Source organism: Silene latifolia, chromosome 7 (genome assembly GCF_048544455.1).
Source record: "Silene latifolia isolate original U9 population chromosome 7, ASM4854445v1, whole genome shotgun sequence".
Classification (NCBI taxonomy): Eukaryota; Viridiplantae; Streptophyta; class Magnoliopsida; order Caryophyllales; family Caryophyllaceae; genus Silene; species Silene latifolia.
The window spans coordinates 124557451-124578338 of record NC_133532.1 but is presented as its reverse complement, the minus strand read 5'-3'; the positions used below and the strand labels follow the sequence as shown (position 1 = coordinate 124578338).

Below are 20888 nucleotides of genomic sequence, written 5' to 3'. Positions count from 1 at the left end.
AATGAAGAGGATCTCGACTCACTTCGTGTATAAAAGGAACACGAAGGACAATCGGACATTCCGTATTTCCCTCTCTACGGCTCAAAAAAATACCGCGATGGCATCGATGAAGCGCGAAGAAACACAAACACAACACGAAGAAGAACAACCTAAATCAAAAAGACCAAAATACCCTTCTGATCAAAATCATCACGTTTCCCTCAATTCTGCTGATTGTGATTTATGTAATTTCACTTCTCTAATTTCTTTTATTTCTTTTATTTGCAATAATTTGATCATATAATTATTAATTTGCGCATAATTTGCTTATTTGCTACTCCCTCCGTCTCAATTATTTATTTTCCCGAAAACAAATGATTGAGACGGGGGGGTTTTGATTTTAATATTCATTTTCTTGCTAAAAAAACCCATGTTATATAGTACTTCCTTTGTCTCGATTATTTGTTTAGTTATTCTTGTTATGGGGATTTTGAACAAAAGGTAAATAAATGACTGAGACGGAATGAGTAATTTATACGGAATTATTTTTATTTTGTTGGGTATGCTCGGTTTTATGAAGAGATTAATTCTTGAAAAGTATCATTCTTGCCCTCTTCCATAATTATCTTTAGATTGAATTACTTAAAAAGAATTTAGTTTTAGATGAAATATTAAGAGGGTTTAATGGGTTAATCTAGGGTTCTTGAAGGAAGTGAGGTAATTAGTTGGCAAGTTGTTCGAGGAAATGAGATTGTGGTTGGGGGTATTTAGTATTATAGTCAGTTAACAAGGTTACGAGTTACCAAAAATAGAAACGTATTCATTTTAAGGGGAAACGGCCCAAAATGGGATATGTATTCTTGGGTCTGCATAGGTAATTTGGTTCTTGTGGAGGAATGATGATTTTGGTATCTTTGGTAGTTTGGTGTTGAGATAGAGCTTTAATTTGCGAGGGTTTCTTGGAAATTCTTTCGTATGGCATTGGGAGGTGAACGGTTGGATGGAAATTTTGCGGTTTTGATGATAGTGATCTGAATTATGAAATTTAGGATCGTTTTGACATATTGATTGTGGATATGTGACGTAAAAGTTCTAGTTAATGAAAGTGTAGTCGATGATCCTTTGTGCATGCGTAGACAAACTAGGATTTAGTTGTTGAGGCATTAAGTTTGTTATCGCGGATCTACAGTTAGGGCATTGAGAATTTGGTGGAAGTTGTCGAGAATTACCTAGGAGTAGAAGGCTGGGGTAGTGGGGTAGGAGCTTAATCTTTGAAATGAAATTGAACAGGGAAACTGTGCTTCAGTTTTCATTTCGGAGTTTTTGATCTCTACGTCTAGCGTCTCCAATAATTTACCATGTCCAAATTATGCCATTACGGTCGAATTTTTTCTTTAGCGCTTTAGAGTGATAAATTGAAGCAATGTTGCTTAGTTGAAATTTGGCTCTTTTGTCGAACAAGAACAAAAACAGTGTGATCATTTGTTGGTTATTTATATCTGGCCACATAAGTGCTCCCTGCTGATCATATGCATTGTATTTGATACGTTGCTGAAAAATGGTCGATTTAATGGCTTATATGCTGATGTTGTTTCATAATCTTCCACCAGCTTTCAACATTGAAGCTGATGGGCTCACAGGTCATGGGTTATATGAAGAGGGATTTGCTTATTGCTGGTCTGGTGCACGTGGGACTGTCGGAATCAATGACGGAAAGTACTATTTTGGTTGCAGAATAGTCTCTGATCAGCCTGTGAAGATGGAAGACACTCCTACCGACCAGCAAAATGTTTGCCGAATAGGGATTTCCAGAGGAGATGACTCAGTTGGCAATCTGGGTGAAACTGAGCACAGCTACAGCTTTGGTGGAACGGGAAAGTTTTCTAATGCTGGAAAATTTGTAAACTATGGTGAAAAATTTGGGATCGGTGATACCATTATCTGCTTAGTGGATCTTGAGAGTAAACCTTGGGGTTCAATAGAGTTCTGTAAGAACGGAAATCGTCTAGGCATTGCAAAGCAATTTGACTCAAGTCCGACAGGTCTTACATTAACTGACACTTCAGCCTTCTTCCCTCATGTCTTGCTGAAGAACACTGTGGTAAAGATGCAGTTTAGCATGGAGGACGGATTAATTCCTATCGAGGGCTATAAGCCATGGGCTTCAGCGATGAAAGATGAAAAAGCAATAGTTGGTCCTTCTTTGACTAGCGAAACAGACTGTGAGGTGATCATGATGGTGGGATTACCAGCTTCCGGAAAATCTACCTGGGCTGAAAAGTGGGTCAAGGAACATCCTGAAAAGCGCTATGTTCTGCTTGGAACAAACCTGGCTCTAGATCAGATGAAGGTTTATTTGGCGTCTCCTTGTCTATAATATAATCTCGTGTCATGCATTTTAATTTTCTTCTTAAATCATGTATATTGATGTACCACAGGTCCCTGGATTATTGCGGAAAAACAACTATGGCGAAAGATTTGACAAGTTGATGGATCGGGCGACTGGGATTTTCAACACATTATTATTAAGAGCTTCCAAAGTACCTCGTAATTATATCATCGACCAGACCAATGTTTACAAGAGTGCTCGAAAGCGGAAATTGAAGCCATTTGCATTTTACCATAAGGTCTTTGCAGTAATTCTGAGGATAATTTCAGTATTTCACACATCAGGACTACTCTTTGTCAGTGATTAATATTTTTTTTTTTGGTCGGCAGACTGCTATTGTGGTTTTTCCTAGAGCAGAAGACCTAAAGTTACGTGCTGAGAAAAGATTTAAAGAGATGGGCAAGGATGTACCTCCTGAAGCAGTTTATGAGATGTTGGGTACGCTTCTTTTAAACTCTAGAGTCAGAGTATCATCCTTCTGTTTGTATCAATGAGCGATTTCTCACGGTTTGCCGTTTGCTTCTGACAGCTAACTTTGTCTTGCCGATGAGTAAAGATATGCATAGGACAGATGAATACTTTGATAAGGTAATCTGCATAAAATATACTTGACTTCGATGCAATTACTCTCTTTGGAAACTGCTGATAGTTGTCTATATCACTATATCAGGTCATTTTTACGGACTTAAATAGGTCTGAGGCCCAGCGGCAGTTGGATGAGATGAAGCGTGCCCTTCCACCACCATCCTTTGAGAAATCCACAAGTAATCATTCGGCGTATTCCCAAAGAAGTTATTCAACTTTTCAGTCAAATACTGGACATGCTAATTCAATATATCCGGCACCATCAGTCAGAGCTGAAGTTGCAGCAGGTCTTTTTTTTTTTTTTTTTTTTTTTCCCGGCTATATTTTTTCTGTCCTTGTTAAGACATGCCTGACCCCACCCTACTAATGCTGTGCTTTCGTATATGGGACAGGGTGCTCTTGGGCCGCAGGTCCTCCTGAACCCGCTGCACTGCCGTATACTGCCCATGTGAGTTTAGATTTTGAGATTTTGGCTTATCGTATTCTTTTCTGCCGTGCTAATTTTATGGAAATTGATTATTGATGATACAGGTAAATACAGGATACACAGGGTATATACAACCTGCCGGAGAATTTGGAGTTCAGCCATATCAAACAAATGTTAGTGAGAATAGAATTCGAACTTATCTATGTCTATGTATCTTTAATTGATCAGTGAACTAACGGTGCATTCTCACGAACTTAATTGTGTGAGACCATCTTTTTTATGTCTTTATGCTTGGGATCAGCTAATTCGAAACATTCAGCATTCTGGACTAACCCTTTATTCTTGTAGTCCACTGACTGGTCAATACTGCTACTGTCGATGTCGTCAGGTACATGGCAGATATGAATCACCTGCTAGACCTTATCAGGGAAATTTGAATCCAGTGCCGGTAAGATATACTTATGACAATCCTCCTCCGAGGGAAGATCTCACTCGTTCAGGCGGTTATACTCGCGATTCTCTCAGTACCCTACCTTACGCTTATAGACCTCCTCTTGGAAATCATGATGGCACAAGACCAGCTTTTCAGTCCTCTTTTGGTAAGTAACTTCTTAAATTATTTACGTCCTTTCAAAAAGTCTCGTAAAATGGTTTTAAGCATCGGTCGTGAATTTACCAACTTCTGGTGGTTATTTGCAGGCTCGTACGGGTACAAAAATCCCGGTTCTGAGGGACATTTTGGTCCAAGTTATTCTGAACATCAAAATCCAAGAGCTGCTTATGGAGATTATCCTGCAAACTTACAGCATCCCGGTTCTAAGGGACATTATGTTCCAAGTTATTCTGGACATCAAAATCCAAGATCTTATGGAGATTATCCTGCAAACTTACAGCATCCCGGTTCTGAGAGACATTATGGTCCAAGTTATTCTGAACATCAAAATCCAATAGCTTATGGAGATTATCCTGCAAACATACAACACCCAGTTCCCGGAGACGTAGCTTACCGTCCCCCAAGATACTACTAACATCTGAAAGGCAAGAAACTGGAATCAATCGACCTTTTGAGACCGTCTAGTTGAAGTCAGAAATATAGAATGGTAAACATAGTTCGATGTTAATTGCAGTTTACGCAGTTAAACAGTGATTACTTCAGGATGAATTTTTGTACAGGGATCTTGGTTGAAAGTGATAAATGAAAGTAATAGCTCGTTAAGCCGCATATTATCTAAATAAAGGAAACTATTTTATTTCTTCTCCAAATTTTTCATTGAAACACAGTCGAAATTTGTCGGGAAGCGTCCTTTAAACTCGATATGATACTTGCAGAGTGCAAGTAGGTAGTGAATGTAGTTCTATTTTAATGTTATCCACAAACTAAAATCAAATGGCAGAAGAATATGATGATGATAGTGAAGCACTGAAGCATATTATGCTCACTTTAACCCATACCCAGTATAAAAAAGTGGTCAAATTTTACTGTTACATTCCATTAAATACTCCAGCATCCTCTGTTCAAGTACAGAGTATATTTCTTGGAATTTAAGCCTTTTCTAAAAGCTCTCTTTCTACTCATGCACTCTTGGTAGTCCCAACCCCCCAACCCCTACGACAGCGGATGTTAACTGGTTTAGTTGGTAAAGTTATGAATGGTGGTATTAATGACTTGAGTTTGAACCCCAAGAGCATCATAATCGTCTTTGTAGATCCCTTTACACCAAAAGGAAAATAGGTCTTGTATGAAACCGTCATGTACAGTCGTACAGAGTTTCTTAGTGAGACGGTTTCGTACAATACTTTGTGATCATTTTATTTTGACGGGTTTTTGCCCTTGTTAAACCAATTATAATAATCAATTGTGATTATAGTGGCGAAATACTATTTCATTAGGTTTTGCTTCAAACTGTCTTAAGTTAAGACATTTCACAACGTTCCTTTCAATTTATTCTTATTTATATACTCGTATGTTGTAAGTATCAGCTTAATTTAAACGATCTTAACCAAGAATTTGTGATACCGGATTTTTCTTAACAAAAACTTTAGGAAGAAGAATAAAATGCAAAGAAAAGATATGATTTCATTTCATTTTAGTTTTGTTAGACAAACATGCTCTCCTTTTCAAGAATACCTTTGTATGAAAAAGATGATGACTTTGGAGATTGGAAACACCTAATCCTCCATTTTTGGGAGGACCAACCACGTGCTTGGTCTCATTCACCATTCCTTTACCTCCCACTCTCATTTACCCTTTTTCTTTCGTATAATTCACAACTACGTCAACAATAAAGTGTTTCTTCGATTATAGATCTACTAGTTATAGCATAAGCATTGTACAACCAAGGTATAAGAATCCGAGTTTATATATATTTTTTTGAGTTAATTCAAAATTCATACTTTTAATGTGTAAATGGATGAATTCAATACTTTCTAATAAAACTCATATTATTTAACATAAAGCTCGGATACTCTATCATAAAGCTCAGATTTTACAACGTATACAAGTATACAACTGATTGTATAATCCATGAATTACTTCATCTGTTCATCTCGATTAATTTTTCACTTTTACTTTTGGTACAAAGATTAAGGAATATGAAAAAATAAAAAGTATTTATACGTTGGGAGGAGAATTAGTTAGCATTGTAGCATATGTTTAATGCGATAACGTAAAAAAATGACTAATACACTAATATAAGAAAAACATAAAGAATTAACAGAATAAAAGGTGACATCTACCTAGACCAAGCAAATGGTTTATTCATTCGAGTTGGGTTATTTTCAGGTGAATAATTTATCGGGTTATCTTGGGTCGCTTTGGGCTATTTTTGGTCAAGATTTTGCCTTAACTAAGGCCTTACTTTCCGGTTTCATTTCAGCTTATCTCATTTCAGCTAAGCTCTATTCAGTTCATCTCTTTACAAATTAACTCTTATTTAATTGCATTAAGTTCTTATCAGCGGAAATGAACAGAAGCCTAAAGTCATTTTGGGTTCTGTCAGGTCATTTCAAGTCGGGTTAATTTGGACTATCACGTCACATTCGACTAACACTTTTCGGGTTATTTTCGAATCTCAGGTCGGGCCAAGTTTACATCTACTTATATTATTGCATGAAAGAGTAATGTTTGTAAATAAAAGAGCAACTACGTAAATTTATCTCGTGACTAACAACAATTATTACAAATCGAATATTAGTAAATATTTTATTAAAATGTGTTTAATGTTTATTGAATATTAATAAGCAAGCTAACTAAAAGGTAAAAAGCTAGGTAGGTCAAGGGTAGAGGGGATGTCATGACATAATTAAACAAACATAACACTACGTTGATTTATTGATGAAACAATGGAGAGACAAGAAATGAAATAAAGCCAAAACACTTTTTCAATTGCACTACACATCTATATTCTATATTAGTGTAAATATGAATCAAAATAACAAAATCAAATAAATTTATTATGTTATATAGTTTCAAATTATCTCCCAATTACATATTCCGTACAAAAAATGTAAGGAATTTGGGTGGCGGATTTACAGGGGAGCTCGTCCACGCTGATTATGGGAAAATTCAACGGTTATAACTAAAGTTTCCGAATATTTTAAAGTTTATTATGTTATATATCTTTACTTATTCCCAATTGTAAATTCTGACTCCGCTAGCGGAGTGGATGATTCTAAACTCGGATCGATATCAATACTAATAAGTTTAAATAACTCGGGTTATTTGGACTACCTTTTATAAATTATGACTCGACCAGTTAAGCTATCTGGAAGGTGTAATAAGCATTAGAAAGTTGACAATCATTATGGTTGAAATCACATGCCATTCATTGATCTCATAAAGATATAAAACATTGATAATACTCAAGATGTGACAATTGTCCATGCTTGTGATTTATGAAGCTTGAATAAACATTACAATGTCGATTACAAAAGTTTTGTACGTCAATCTAAAATATCTTGCATGGCATGATAGGATTGACGTAAATTGTTTATATTTGTGGAACATATTAACATATGTTTCAATTCAAATAATTATTCTAATCCACTTAATTAATTAGATTAATTGTATGGATAATGTGTTTATTTGAATGGCTAAAAGATACTTATAATGACGTTTTCCTACTACATAAAGAGATTTGTTTCTATTCTAGAAGAGCAAATCGACCATAGATCGATTTCTCATAGCTCGATTTCTTGTAGAAGCAAAATTGTTTGGTTCTTAGAGCAATTTTGAAATCGGTATCTAACAGAAAAATTAAGATACGAGTATTAAATATGTTAAATCATTTGTAATTCGAATGAAGGGAGTTGATAGAGGCATGAGATTGAAAACTACTCAATGGTGAAGCTAGGGCGCTAGTAGGCACATTTACCCCGCTAAAATTAACTAAAATTCTCCAATTTTTTTCGAATTTTTCTTATATTATTACCAATTCACCCCGTATTATTTTCGCCTCCACTAAATTCTATTCATGGCTCCACACTGCCTCCACCCCCTAAAACTAAAACTACTGCTAATATTTCATCAAAGCCATAATAATGAACAATTGATCTTGCTTCAGACGGAATTCATTTTCATTTGAAGTAATAAAATGTAATTTTGTAACCATTTTACAGTCAAATGTGACCACTATTATAAAACAAGTTATCATAAATTATAACACTGTTTATACCATTTTGATTACATTTTAACCTTAAACTGATCACATATACCTATATAAAGCTTCAAACAAAAAATGACAGTCTGAAATAAGAATTTGCAAATAATGAATTATAAGATGCAAAAAGTTGTCCTAAAACACTATACCCCATTACATACCCAACTTCCACTATTCAAACTTTCCCCAAAAATATCCCTACCCTTTTTCCCTCTTTTTTCTTTCCCTTTAAAATCCATCACTATTCTCATGCACCATAACTTCTTAGCCTTTCCTACAATCCTACCCCATTGCTATCCTATTTTTAGTTATATGGCTATTTTAACTTTCCATTATTTCACAAAAATATCAACATTTTTCAATGAAAAAATCCAATATGATCAATATTATTATTAATTCATGGAAATTCTTTTCTTTTCCTCATATATCAATTTAATACTAATAATCATGGAATCAAATTCATCACAAACATCATCCATTTTCTCTTATAATCCACTCTTTTCTAGCATTATCACTCTTTACATATTAATCTTTCTTTATTTTCCTTTTAATAGCCTTAAACTAATTGTTTCTCTTATATTAATCTCCACTCTAATTCTACTCCTCTCCCTTTTAAGATTAGGTACATCTCAACAAACATTACAACAACAACAACAATCACATGCAAATATAGTCGAGCCTGGGCCCGAGTCTGAGCCTCAGCCTGAGCTCGAGACTCGGCCTCAGCCTAAGCTCGAGTCTCAGCCTCAGCTTGAGCCCGAGTGTGAGAATGAGGCTGAGTCTGAGTCTGAGTCGGAGTCTGAACCCGAGTCTTACCCTAAGCCCGAGCCTCGCCCTCAGCCTCAGCCTGAACCCGAGTCTCAACCTCAGCCTCAACTCGGGTTACAACCTCAACCTGAGGCCGAGTCTGAGCCTCAACTCGAGTTACAACCTCAACCTGAGCCCGAGCCTGAGAACGAGCCCGAGCCTGAGCCTGAGCCTGAGCCTGAGCCTGAGCCTGAGCTTAACAAGAGATCCCTTCCTCTTGGCATCCAGACCTCAATCGAACCCAAACCCAAACCCAAACCCGAACACAAACTCGAGCCTAGTATTGAAAGCAGCCTTAGCCAAGAGGAAGAAAAAGTTGAAACACATAGCAACCGGGCCGAAAACCAACCCATCAACAATCTTGGACTCGAGCCCGAGCTCAAACAAATTATCAATACGGATATTACCAACAAGGAAGACAAGCAAAGACAACCCGACCCGGTAAACGACCCGTTCCCATATAGTACGGAAACTTTTGTAGGGTGGGCCGTGTGTGCACCACTAGAGGTCATATACGAGTCATACGAGGGCGAAGAAGACGACGTGGACGTGTATATAGAATCCGGTTCGGATACGGATACGGATACGGGTAGCTCATCTACGTGGGAGGAAGAAGAAAAAGAAGGCATGTTTGAGATAGCTTTAGATCATCGATATGATGATTATAATAATAAAAGTGTTCTTGACGTAAAGAAGCTTAAAAACGAGTTCGAGGTTGATGAGGAAGATAATCTTATTGAGATTGACATTTCTTTCTAATTTTTATTTTTTTTGTTTCGAATGAAGCAGAATGAGGTGCAAGGTTAATACAATATACGAGTAATAATGATTTTTTTTGGTGTAAACGGTGATGTTTACCGTCAACTACCGTGACTAATTAATTTCTTTGCCGGGGCTATTTCGTACGGAGTACAATACAACATAACGATGAGGAGATCGAATTTGCGATTTTTCATTTACTGTATATCTACGTCTTAACTACTAGGCGAAAACTTTTTTTTGGTACGATTTCTTTTGAATTTGGTGGTTAATATAGTTGGTAATCACAAATTTTGATTTATTTGTGTGATGGTGTTAATTGTAATTAGTGTTTTCGTTTAATTAAATTTTTAACATAGAGTAACGAAACGTGAAAATAACGAGACGCTTTTTATGCACTACTACTATACAACTTGTTGTACAAGAGCCAACTATAACAAATCTAACTGAGTTTACGTGTATTTTTTCGAGCTTTTATAATTTTTTATTTATATTTAAATGTTTTGATGTTAAAATTAAAATTTAATTGAGCTTATATATATTATTCTTGATTCTCGTTATAATTTTTTAAAACCAATTTTTTTTTATAATGGAGCTCGGATTCTTTCAAATAAAGCTCGTAATGTATAAGTTTAAGCTCAAATAATTTAGTTTATTATAAAATATTTTTTTACTATACAATCAATACAACTGGTTGTATTATTTACTTACTGCTTTTTATGGGTGTGATTAAGACCCGTTTATAGAATTTAACATGTTTGCATAATGACTAATAATATAGAAACAATGATTCATCGAGGCATATGGAGGGATAGACGGATAGTGTCGCGAAATTGTATCGTAGGCTAATTTTACATGAAATTAATTAGCGGAATAGAGGCTGCAACCTGCAGAGCGCGGGAGTAGTCGTCAAAAGGCGGTCAGTGAAAAATTAATAAAGCGCCTTTTGACGACTACAAAGAGAGCGAAGAATATGAACAACCCAAACTTGAGGTGGCAGAGCATGGCTAGGAAAATGAAATTACGTAAAACAAATAACAAAAATTACGTTACATAACATGCATGATCGATATAAGGGAGCCCTGAAAGTTACCTGAAATACCGAGGTCATAACCGAAGATGAGACATTGAGACCACCCATGGCAGCAACAATACATGTTGCGAGAACGTAAGTAGTAAGCTTTCCATCCATTACTAGGAAAAACAGGACATTGGAATTGTATAAAAACATTTCATTAAACCCAGAAGAACAGTGGCAGATTTAGGGGGCTAGCAGGAGCGTTTGCCCTTACTGGCCAAGAAAAATTTCGTAAATTTTAATTCAAATTTTCGAATTTTCTCTAGGTTTACGTTATGTCATTACTTGATTTCCCCCGTGACTGTAAATCCCGACTCCGTCCCTGGACAAGAACATATAAAATACACAAATAATGAGCAAGTTTAAGTGAATCACTTGGGAGAATTTGGGTTTTCTATTGGGCCAAACATGCTTAATTTTAGTTGTACGTTTTTGGCCCAAGCCAATAAAATGTACTACAAGTGATTTCATTAAATTGTTCTATAGGACTTATTTATCAATAAGATAGCCCCAGTAACCGAAAATCCAATTTAAAAAGTTAATATTATTGTACAATTTTTTTTTTTTTAATAACATAAGATTATAACTTGATAACTTACACATATTTTAACATGTTCGTATTCATCTTAAAATGTCGGATTATCAAAATAAAATTAATATGTAAATAAAATTAAATATTGTGTGCGAGTTATTCTCCTATTGGGCCCGTTCTATGGTATAGGACGGTTTTATAGAAGAGTTGTTGTCTACTCATAAGAGTTAAAAAGAGTTTTGAAATCATCTTTTGAACTCGTAAAAACGAATAACGATCACTTAAAATTTTTCGGTCGGAAAAATTGACCGAAAAATTAGTATTTCATGCAAAGTGGCAAACATCAAGATTCAAGAGTACTACGTCAAATTTTAGATTTAATTTACCTTTAACATAATCAGCTAGTCTTGTTTAAGACGACATTATCTGTTTTAAGCTCACCTCATATCGGTATATAACTATATAGGACAAACCTTTATTTGTCCTATTCATTTTACATAGGTATATCAAACTCATGTTAAACTTAAAACAATAATATCCGTCTTAAACAAGAATTTGTGCAACCTAATAATCTCCCAAGAAATTGGAGAATTCAAATTTGTAAGGACACTGTGATGAGTAGATAACGGCAGAATAGATATCTAATTGGGACAAATTTGATTTGGTGTGATCCTTTGCTCAAAAGCCTACTTCAGCATCTGATTCTCTGACCACTCTACTTCTAGAAGCATGCATCACCACATTGCCTTGTCTTTTTTGAGAGTAGAAAATAACCAAAGCCTAAATATTTTAAGAACAATTAGTTTTATTTAAAACGTAAGTATTCGTTTTAATGCTAAAATGGATATATAAAGTTATTAAGAAAATTATTTTGATATTGTATTGACTCTGTTTTTTTTAGCTGAAACGAGCTCAATTAAACTTAATGGATTTTAATTAAACTGAATGAAGTTAAACTGAAATAAGAGTTAATTTGTGAAGAGATTAGTTCAACTGAACATAATTAATATAAACTGAAATTAAGTCTAAAAAGACAGAACCTAAGACTACTAACCTTATCATATCTTACTTATTTGGATTTGTTATGCCATTAAAACAAGATTTTGTGTTTTAAGATAGGTGTCTCAATTTTATGATTGGAATGCAAATCTACATAGTTTAAGACTGTATTAATTTAATTATTTTCTTTTATTTTCAACTCTATTTTAATCAAGTGTGAGGATCGTCTTAAATTAAGACAATATTAAATAAAAATTAGTGTTTTACCATAAGTCTATCGGTATTTAATTGTAAAATGGTCAAATAGCATAAGTTGAGTACAATATTTTGGTTTTTTATACCATGTTGCATAAAGACTAGTACAAGCTTTCATGTCCATCAAGGTAACATGCCTTTTCACCTTAACAAAGAACAAATAACAAATTTAATTGGTAAATTGCCTATATCATTTTTTAATTTTGACCACAATATAATTGATATAAAAAAAAAGTTATAAATAGTGAGTAAAGTACTAAAGTATAGTTCAAATAAAGATGAAATTTACCTTTATTCTCCTCATTTTATGGTAGGGACTCCATATAAAATGAAAAAAGAAAGTAAAGCAAAGTAAATGACAAAAATCAACACAAATTGTTACATAACACCATTTTAAACATAGGATTAAAAAAATCAACTAAATTACAGTTACTAATAATAACTTATAAATTTTTTTTTTTTTGGTAATGTTTTATATTGAGAACTTTCACATTTAAATGTGTCCGTATTTATTAAAAATAAATGACTTTCTCATATTAATCTAAACAAATTTTGTACTGATAATAAACTCAAATATCAAATCTACTTCTCAAAACACTTAAAGGTCATTTAAAGCCACCTTAATTGTATTAAATGACGGACAAAAGAATATGAGGAAATGATCGTTTTGAAAATAGTAAATTGACTAGTTAGTACTATATCAGTTTTTTCATTAAAAAAAAAAAAACAAGTTAAAATCTACCGTTGTCTATTTTTAGAAGATGAGCCAATACTTGAAATTACTTAAAGTTAAAATGTAGTATAGATTAATATGAGAAGATCGTCTACAGTTAGGATTATTGTCATTAATTAACCCAATGAACTAAACAAATAGAGATTTGAGCATGTTTGGCCCATAATTTTAAGTTCACAAATTGTTGTGTGAGACCACTTTTCTATAAGTCTAACCCAATAATTAAAAGCCCAAATAAATTAGTTATTAAACTTCTAGAAAATTATTTTATTTTGAAAACCTAAAATTTTATATTGGTAAATTGTATATTTAGATATGTTAGTTTTTATCATAAAATGTCGAGTCGTTAAAATAAAATTAAAATAAAATTAAAATATAAATAAATTTAATTGTTTTTTTTGGCTTCTCTTCTTTTGGGCTAGTCCTATACTCCTATGCTATAAGACGGCCCTATAGGAGAGTTGCTCTCTTACGTTATACTCGTATGCAGTAGGTATGAACCCGGGGATGTGGCCCACTTGGCCCATATTACCATTTTCTCTACGGTGTGCAACCTCCTTTTTGGGACTTTTCTTTTGGTCAACAAGTCAACGCTCAAGACTTTGGAGTTAGATAAGGATTGATGACATGCAAGTATAGACTAAAGAGACTTATGTTGATTGATAATTAGGGATTGCAATAGAATTAGATATTTGGGTTTGTTACTAAGGCGGGCTGGTCAAACGGGCGGGCTGGCTGGGTTGGAGGCGGGTCTTGCTTGGCTTGGGGGACCCGAACCCGGCCAAGATGGGGGCAAGTTGGGGACAGACCGGGAAAATGTTCACGAGGGACAGACTTGGCTTGGGGGACCCAAAACAGGCCCGAAATAGAGATGGATCGGGCCGGGTTAAAAGTGACCCAAGGGGTGGGTCAGGGCGGGGCGGACTGACCCGAATGTTTGACCAGCCCTAGTGCCCTACTAAAGGCCCGATTCTTTTGGATATAAATTTATTTTGTTAAATTAAGTTTAATTTAGGTTTTAGAACTTAGTATAATTTTGTTTAATTTTACTTTTTTTCGATTAGTTTGATTCATTTTTAGATATGATGGTCGGGTTCAGTCATATCCAATTTTGGTTACAACTAAATGAATTTAGCAAGGGCACCATTATAATACGGAGTCGCAAAGATGGAAATAGGACATAAGGTTTTAAACCGTGCTAGAAACTCAAACCTTATACCTATAACCGTATAAAAGATAGATTGTGTTAACTGTATCACGTATGCTATAGAAAAATGACTTAAAACCGTTAATATATGATTAAGCAAAATTTGTTCAAGTCTTGGATACTATTAACAAATGTAAAAGACAAGTCCCTTTTTTTGTGTTTTAGTGTGAGAAAATTAAATAAAGAATGAGAATTATGCACTAAAAACACCTCCATCAATTGAAAACTCTACATGGAACGTCACTACAAAATAGATAGCTGCTCCAGTGATCCGTTTACTTGGACTTTCATTAATATGATGACGACAGTTGACAGTGGTGGAGATAGGGAGGGGCTAAAATGGACGTTTAACACTGTTAACGAATGAAAATTTTAATCTTTTTAGTTAAAATTATAACTTGTTTGAGTTTCTTGTTTACCATTACTCGTTTACCTAATCACCCCCAATAAAATATTTTGCCGCATTAATCCTGGCTCCATCCGTGAATGACAATAATTTTACATGACTTGCTTGTATATACATACAATATAAACTTGATTTATAATTAATTAATTACGAAAGGAGTACTATGTAAAACTCAAATAATGTATATGCTGAATTAGACATACAATATGGTCAAAATGTTTTTTAAAACTCGAATAATGTATATGCTGAAAAAAAGTTTTGTGTTCGTGTTCATGTTTGACACGGTATATTACTGAAAGTAAGACACGTACACCTACTAAAAAGGGTATAAAATCGAAGTATTTGTGTTATTTCCTTCACATTCTATTTTTCATCTAAATTATCTTTTTGTCTTAAATAAAAATTTGCGTTTTTCCTATTAGTCGACCTACATATAAAGTTATGTGAAATAATACAAATTAAAGGAAGACTTTGATGAGAGTTGAGAATTTTGGTAGCGTTGACTCGGAAGAAATTATGGAGATGATAATAAATTGACGTACCAACCAAGTTGACACCACATATCGTCTGTGACAGGTTTCTCTTTAATTTGATTAACCTCTCCATACTTATTTACTATAACTATGTCTATTTTTCTCTCATAAACCTATAAAATTTTATTATTCGAAATTTACCATTTGTTTATTTTATGATGATGGTGTTATTATTGTTATTGTCGTTGTAGTAGTCATTATTATTTGTTACTTGTAACTTGTTACCGGTTTGAACTTTAATCATTTGTGTGAAAAGTAACAATAAAACTAGAAAATCGATCATGATGATATAACGACATATTACTATATTAGTCATGAAAAAATAATTACTCCGTATTATTTTGTATGTTTTAAGTGGGGTCTTAAAACCCCGCTCTAACACAGATGTGTCTTAGATTTTTATCTTTTATTTTATATTTTTGGAACATGCTAACAAATCTTCAACATGAATAACTCTTAGTTTTAGATAAATATAGTAAAAATTTATGAGTAAGATTTTCATATAAACGGAAATGAGTCAAATGACAATTAGTTTTAGACAATGACCGGTTGATCGATCATTATCATAATAACGCGCAAGCTTTTAAACTTTATAGCATCATTAACCTCTAATTCCATATTTGTTTATCATAATGAAACAAATTAATCACACAAATAGAATGATTAACACCATAAAACAATCATCAAACACGTAACATTATATTAGTTACTCTATATAGAATTAAGGATAATTAATGATAATAATGACACATAATTGTAGATTTGTAGACATAAAATTAGTAAATAAAGTTTACAAAAATGGGAATTAAGGGGACATGAAATAGCTGTCTTTGTAAAGGATTCACATGAATCATATAATTCGGTGTCATATAATATAGGATTGATGATGTCTACGAGTTAGTCACCTTCTCTTTTTGCCATTCAATTACACTATTTATTGCAAAAGGTGATCCATTTATAATTTAATTAATCTACATATATAATGTGAACCTTCTTATACTTTTTAGCTTTACCACCGACGTAATTATATTTGGCAAACATTATCCAAATCCTATACAATATATAGATTTGGCAAGTCAGCATATCGACAACGGGGACGAAGTTAGGTTCAAATTATATTTAGGATTTAAATATCAATCTTACTCATAATTATAATCGAAAATATTTTTGAAACAAAATTACATGTATATCTTTTTCCTTTAGAAATTCGTTTGGGCCATAACCTGGTCTGCATGTGCTTAGTCAAGAATTATTGGATAAGGTAGTAGTCTTACCCGAGAATATTGTAAAACCGATACTTTTGAAAAATTTGGTTATTTTCGCATTGACGAGATCTGTTTTATACAAAATTAGTGATTTAGTATAAAAACAATCTAAATGAAAAAAAAAATTAAATTTATTATTTGGATAAAAATTAAGAGAAAGTACTATAATCATTGGCATATAATTTATCGAGTCCTGAGACATCTAATCGTAACCCTAATAATATATAAATATTATTATTTACAAAAAGGTCGATTAACTCAAATCCAACCTAATATTCCATATCTTTTGTATGATGTAAAATCCTAAAAGAACAAATTAAATGTGAAAAAGCAATATCTTGTTTGATTTTTCTTGGATGAGTAATGATTATGATGACGTATAAAATGTGAATCTTAGTATACTTTATAACTTTACAACCGACGTATTATATTTGCTATTATCCAAAGTTTGATAAAGTAAAATTTGGCTATAACCACATAATATCCGAGTCAGCAATTTGACATGTAAATGTGAACTAATTAAAGATATTAATAATGTGAAAATGAAGGCAATATTTTTCTTCATTTTTTCAATCAATAATATAGTTACAATAATTACAATGATTAATGAAGTAGATTATAACGCAACTTATACCATGAGACCGTTGTATGGTACGATCATATAATAGGTGACAACTTTTTATTACTCCATAAAATAAACACCGACTGTTTAACATAAAATTGTCATATTTTGTCTGTTTTGACATACAATAGTTGCACACGATAATTATTGAGATTATTATTAATAATGTATAATAGGTGTATTAATGAATCAGTTAGTCTTGCTGAAGACGGGTCGGAGCAAGTGACGGGTAAATGTCACTCACAAAACGGATAGGGGGACAAGGTGGGGGCACCCCCATGTGCTTCCCTCTCTCCTCTATTTGGGTCATTTGTGAGAGAAAATGGTATCCGTCACTCCAAAGTGACGGATACATGCCGTCTTCAATGAGATTTTGTGTTAATGAATAATGATGAGTGTTGATGAAATTATAGGTAGGTAGTAGCTTGGAATTGTAGCAAAATGGGTGTGGGTCGTTGCTTTTTGTGTTCGAAATCGTATCACCAACCCAATTGTCATCCATTTTACGAATAACTTCAAGGTTCTACGTTTGACCTACTTGCATTTTAATTTGGATAATTGAGGGTATAATAAGGACAATTTTTATAGATTTTGGAGCTTATTATAACTTAGGGGGTGTTTGGTTCACCCAATATAGGTATGAGGTATGAGTTTGGAATGAACCAAACTCATACCATGTGTTTGTTTGACGGAAATAAAGGTTTCATACCCATACCTCAAACCCATGAGGTATGGGTTTCTCATACCCATGGAGGGGGGTGGGTATGAAATTGATACCTATGGTATCAAATTAGAGATATTAAAAAGTGATAAAAAAAATTGTAAAAAAAATATTTTTATATTTTTATTTGATTAAATTTTATCTACATGATTTAATAGTATAAAAATTATTATTAAAAAAAATTGTATTTTGAAGATTTTTTTAGCTTTGATTGATTTCTAACCCTATACCTCCAAAATTGAACCAAACACAAGGTATGAGGTATCAAGTTCCAACCCGATACCACCCAGGTATGATTCCCTATTCCAAACCCATACCCAGGCGTGAACCAAACACCCCCTTATAAGTATTAAATATTTATGTTAGTGATTTTATCAATTAAATTATCTATTTCGTACCTCGTTTATAAGAGAAAACTAGTTCAGTCGATGGATAAAATTGTTGAATAAAAACGTATTTTGAATTTTTGATGCATTATTCTTCGAAATAGATTTAAACTTGTTAGAATTAACAATGTCTATAGATCAGCCTAAAGCTATATTACATATACTTCTATTAAAAGGTCGGTCTCACACTAATAACTTAAACTCTGTTCTTTTAAGCTGAATTGAGTTGAATGAAGCTGACTGTATTGAAATTTGTCGAGATGAATAGAGCTGAAATAAGCTAAGTTAAACTGAAGTTATTCGAACTAAGCTAAATGAAAACTAAAACTAAACCGAACAGAACAGTGTCTTAGTCATTACAGATTACTCATAATTTCGGTTCAAACAAACCCTTTTGACAAGTCTAGAACAGACCACCCCTTTTTGTTTGAATTAATGGTTTCATATTCAATTTACTCTAATTATATCCTAACTTTATGTGAACGAAAACCCAAGTTGAATGCGTACAATAAAATACTATTCCGCATTAGAGACCTCACACGCTAATTGACACTAAACAACTACAAAAATAAGCAAGTGACCATATTTGGGACTGTAACTGACCTGTCCCAACTCTTTAAGACTTGTTATGGAGCACTTGCATTTTTCATTATTTGTTTCTAATTATAACTTCAAAGTGTTATAACTTAAGTCATGGACTACCTTCCCAACCATCCACTTGTTTTTGACCAATTTTAAATCACGAATTTTTATTTAAAACGGAGATATCTGATTGTGAGTGTCATCTTACCTCAAGACGAAAACAAGAACTCGTGAAACATAATTTGCACTATTTATTTAATATATTGTCTGAAAATGAAATTTAATTCAAATTCTAATTTAAAACGGTCTCATCATAGAAAAACATGATAATATTATATTACATATTGATCAACTCTATTGCATTTTGTTTTTAGTTTAGATTTTATTTAACACGGTATTTTTTAAGGGACGGTCTGATAGAGAGTATATCCCTCAAAATGCCAGGAGTAAATAGTTGATCAACTCAATAAAAATGAGTTAACCGTAGTTAATACTCCCTCCATTTCAATCAATTCATTCTACGGAGTATACATTTGATTAAAATCTAACTCACATATATTCAACAAATGTATAAAAATGATTAAAATAGATGAAGTACACAAATATATCGTAACGAATTTTAATTGTTATATTGAGCTTTTAACATATTCATCATCACAAATTTTTTGTTCTTAACTAAAGAGATACATAAAACGTCTTAAGTAAGATCTACTGATTCATCAAAGACGGACTCGCATTAGTCCTTGATTAGGATAAGCTTAAAAAATGGGAACCCAAAGAGATCCAATTCAACAGCCGTAAGTACATAAATACAACGTTGAAATTAACAGTAAGACCATCCTCAACCATGAGGATAGCATTCCTCACAAAATTGAGGAAGAGGAATTGAGGTGCAAATATTGGCTCCAACAATAATTATTAATCCTCAGGAAGTTGAGGATTGAAGCATTCAGCGACAAACCGAAGATAACAACGCTGCGCATGAAATCAATTTGTGGACCATCTTTCATTTTTTTATTGCTTTGTAGTACACCATACCTCTTCACAAACTCTTACTTTATTGAATATGTACACATGTAATTAGTGTTAAAAGGCCATTTTTATTTTTACTTCCTAGTAATTAAAATGTAAAATTTTTATTTGAAAAAATTATTACATTATAATTCCTAATTTTTTTTTTTTCTCTACAGATAGATAGTAATATTGACATATATCCACCCACTTCTTGACTTTTCCTCCTCTTTCTTCTTTGATTTTGTTTACTCTCCTAGATATCGTTTCTTTAATGGACGGTTAAGAATTCATAAATTTTTTCTCGAGTTTTTTTATTTAATATCATTTTTTTAACTTTAAAAAACCGTCTTATTTTTTTTTTTTAAAACCGAAGTCAATAAATTATCGAGTTGAAAACCCGAACAAATTACGAAAATAGATTTTATTGTAAAAAATGTATGGGGTATGTTAAAGTAAGAGAGATAAATGATGAAAGGGGGTGATGAGGAATAAGTGTAAATTATTGTTGGAGGTGTAAAATTGAAAAGTTGAGGAATAATGAGGTGGATGAGTAAGAAGTGATAAGAGAGAGTGGGATGAGGAAGAGTATTGAGTATGGTTGGAGATGGTCTAAAGTGTTTCCTTAGCAAGAAAATTGCAAGCAAATTGCGCAAAATCTGGATATTCATAGTCAATGCTTCCATCATTAATCTTATCCTAAGACAAAAATAAAGTATTATTCCACTCCTAGAACCAAAAAAAAAAAAAATAATTAAAAATAACTGTCATTGACAGCTTGTTTCTTATCGAACGTATAATATACTCCTTGTGTTAAAGAAAATAAATTTCAATAGAAAAAATTACATTCCATTTATTTATTCAGTAGGCTCATTAGAGATCATCTCCCACTAATTTAGTGAGAGACATAATAGGGAAAAAAGAAATTCAGTGGGTCCTTCACCCTATCATATG

At 33.1% G+C, this 20888-nt stretch overlaps 2 protein-coding genes across 2 annotated transcripts; both read left to right on the top strand.

The window, feature by feature from the left end:
- Positions 1-4617, top strand: LOC141592963 (uncharacterized). Its single transcript, XM_074413872.1, has 10 exons — positions 1-224; positions 1590-2329; positions 2418-2606; positions 2698-2806; positions 2898-2956; positions 3039-3240; positions 3346-3401; positions 3485-3553; positions 3769-3979; positions 4080-4617. The coding sequence occupies exons 1-10, from the start codon at positions 2-4 to the stop codon at positions 4406-4408; spliced, it is 2187 nt and encodes a 728-aa protein (XP_074269973.1). The 5' UTR covers position 1; the 3' UTR covers positions 4409-4617.
- A 3587-nt stretch (positions 4618-8204) lies between these two features.
- LOC141591361 (uncharacterized) lies at positions 8205-9879 on the top strand. The gene has a single exon (XM_074411674.1). The coding sequence runs from the start codon at positions 8438-8440 to the stop codon at positions 9602-9604; it is 1167 nt and encodes a 388-aa protein (XP_074267775.1). The 5' UTR covers positions 8205-8437; the 3' UTR covers positions 9605-9879.
- Positions 9880-20888: the final 11009 nt, after the last annotated feature.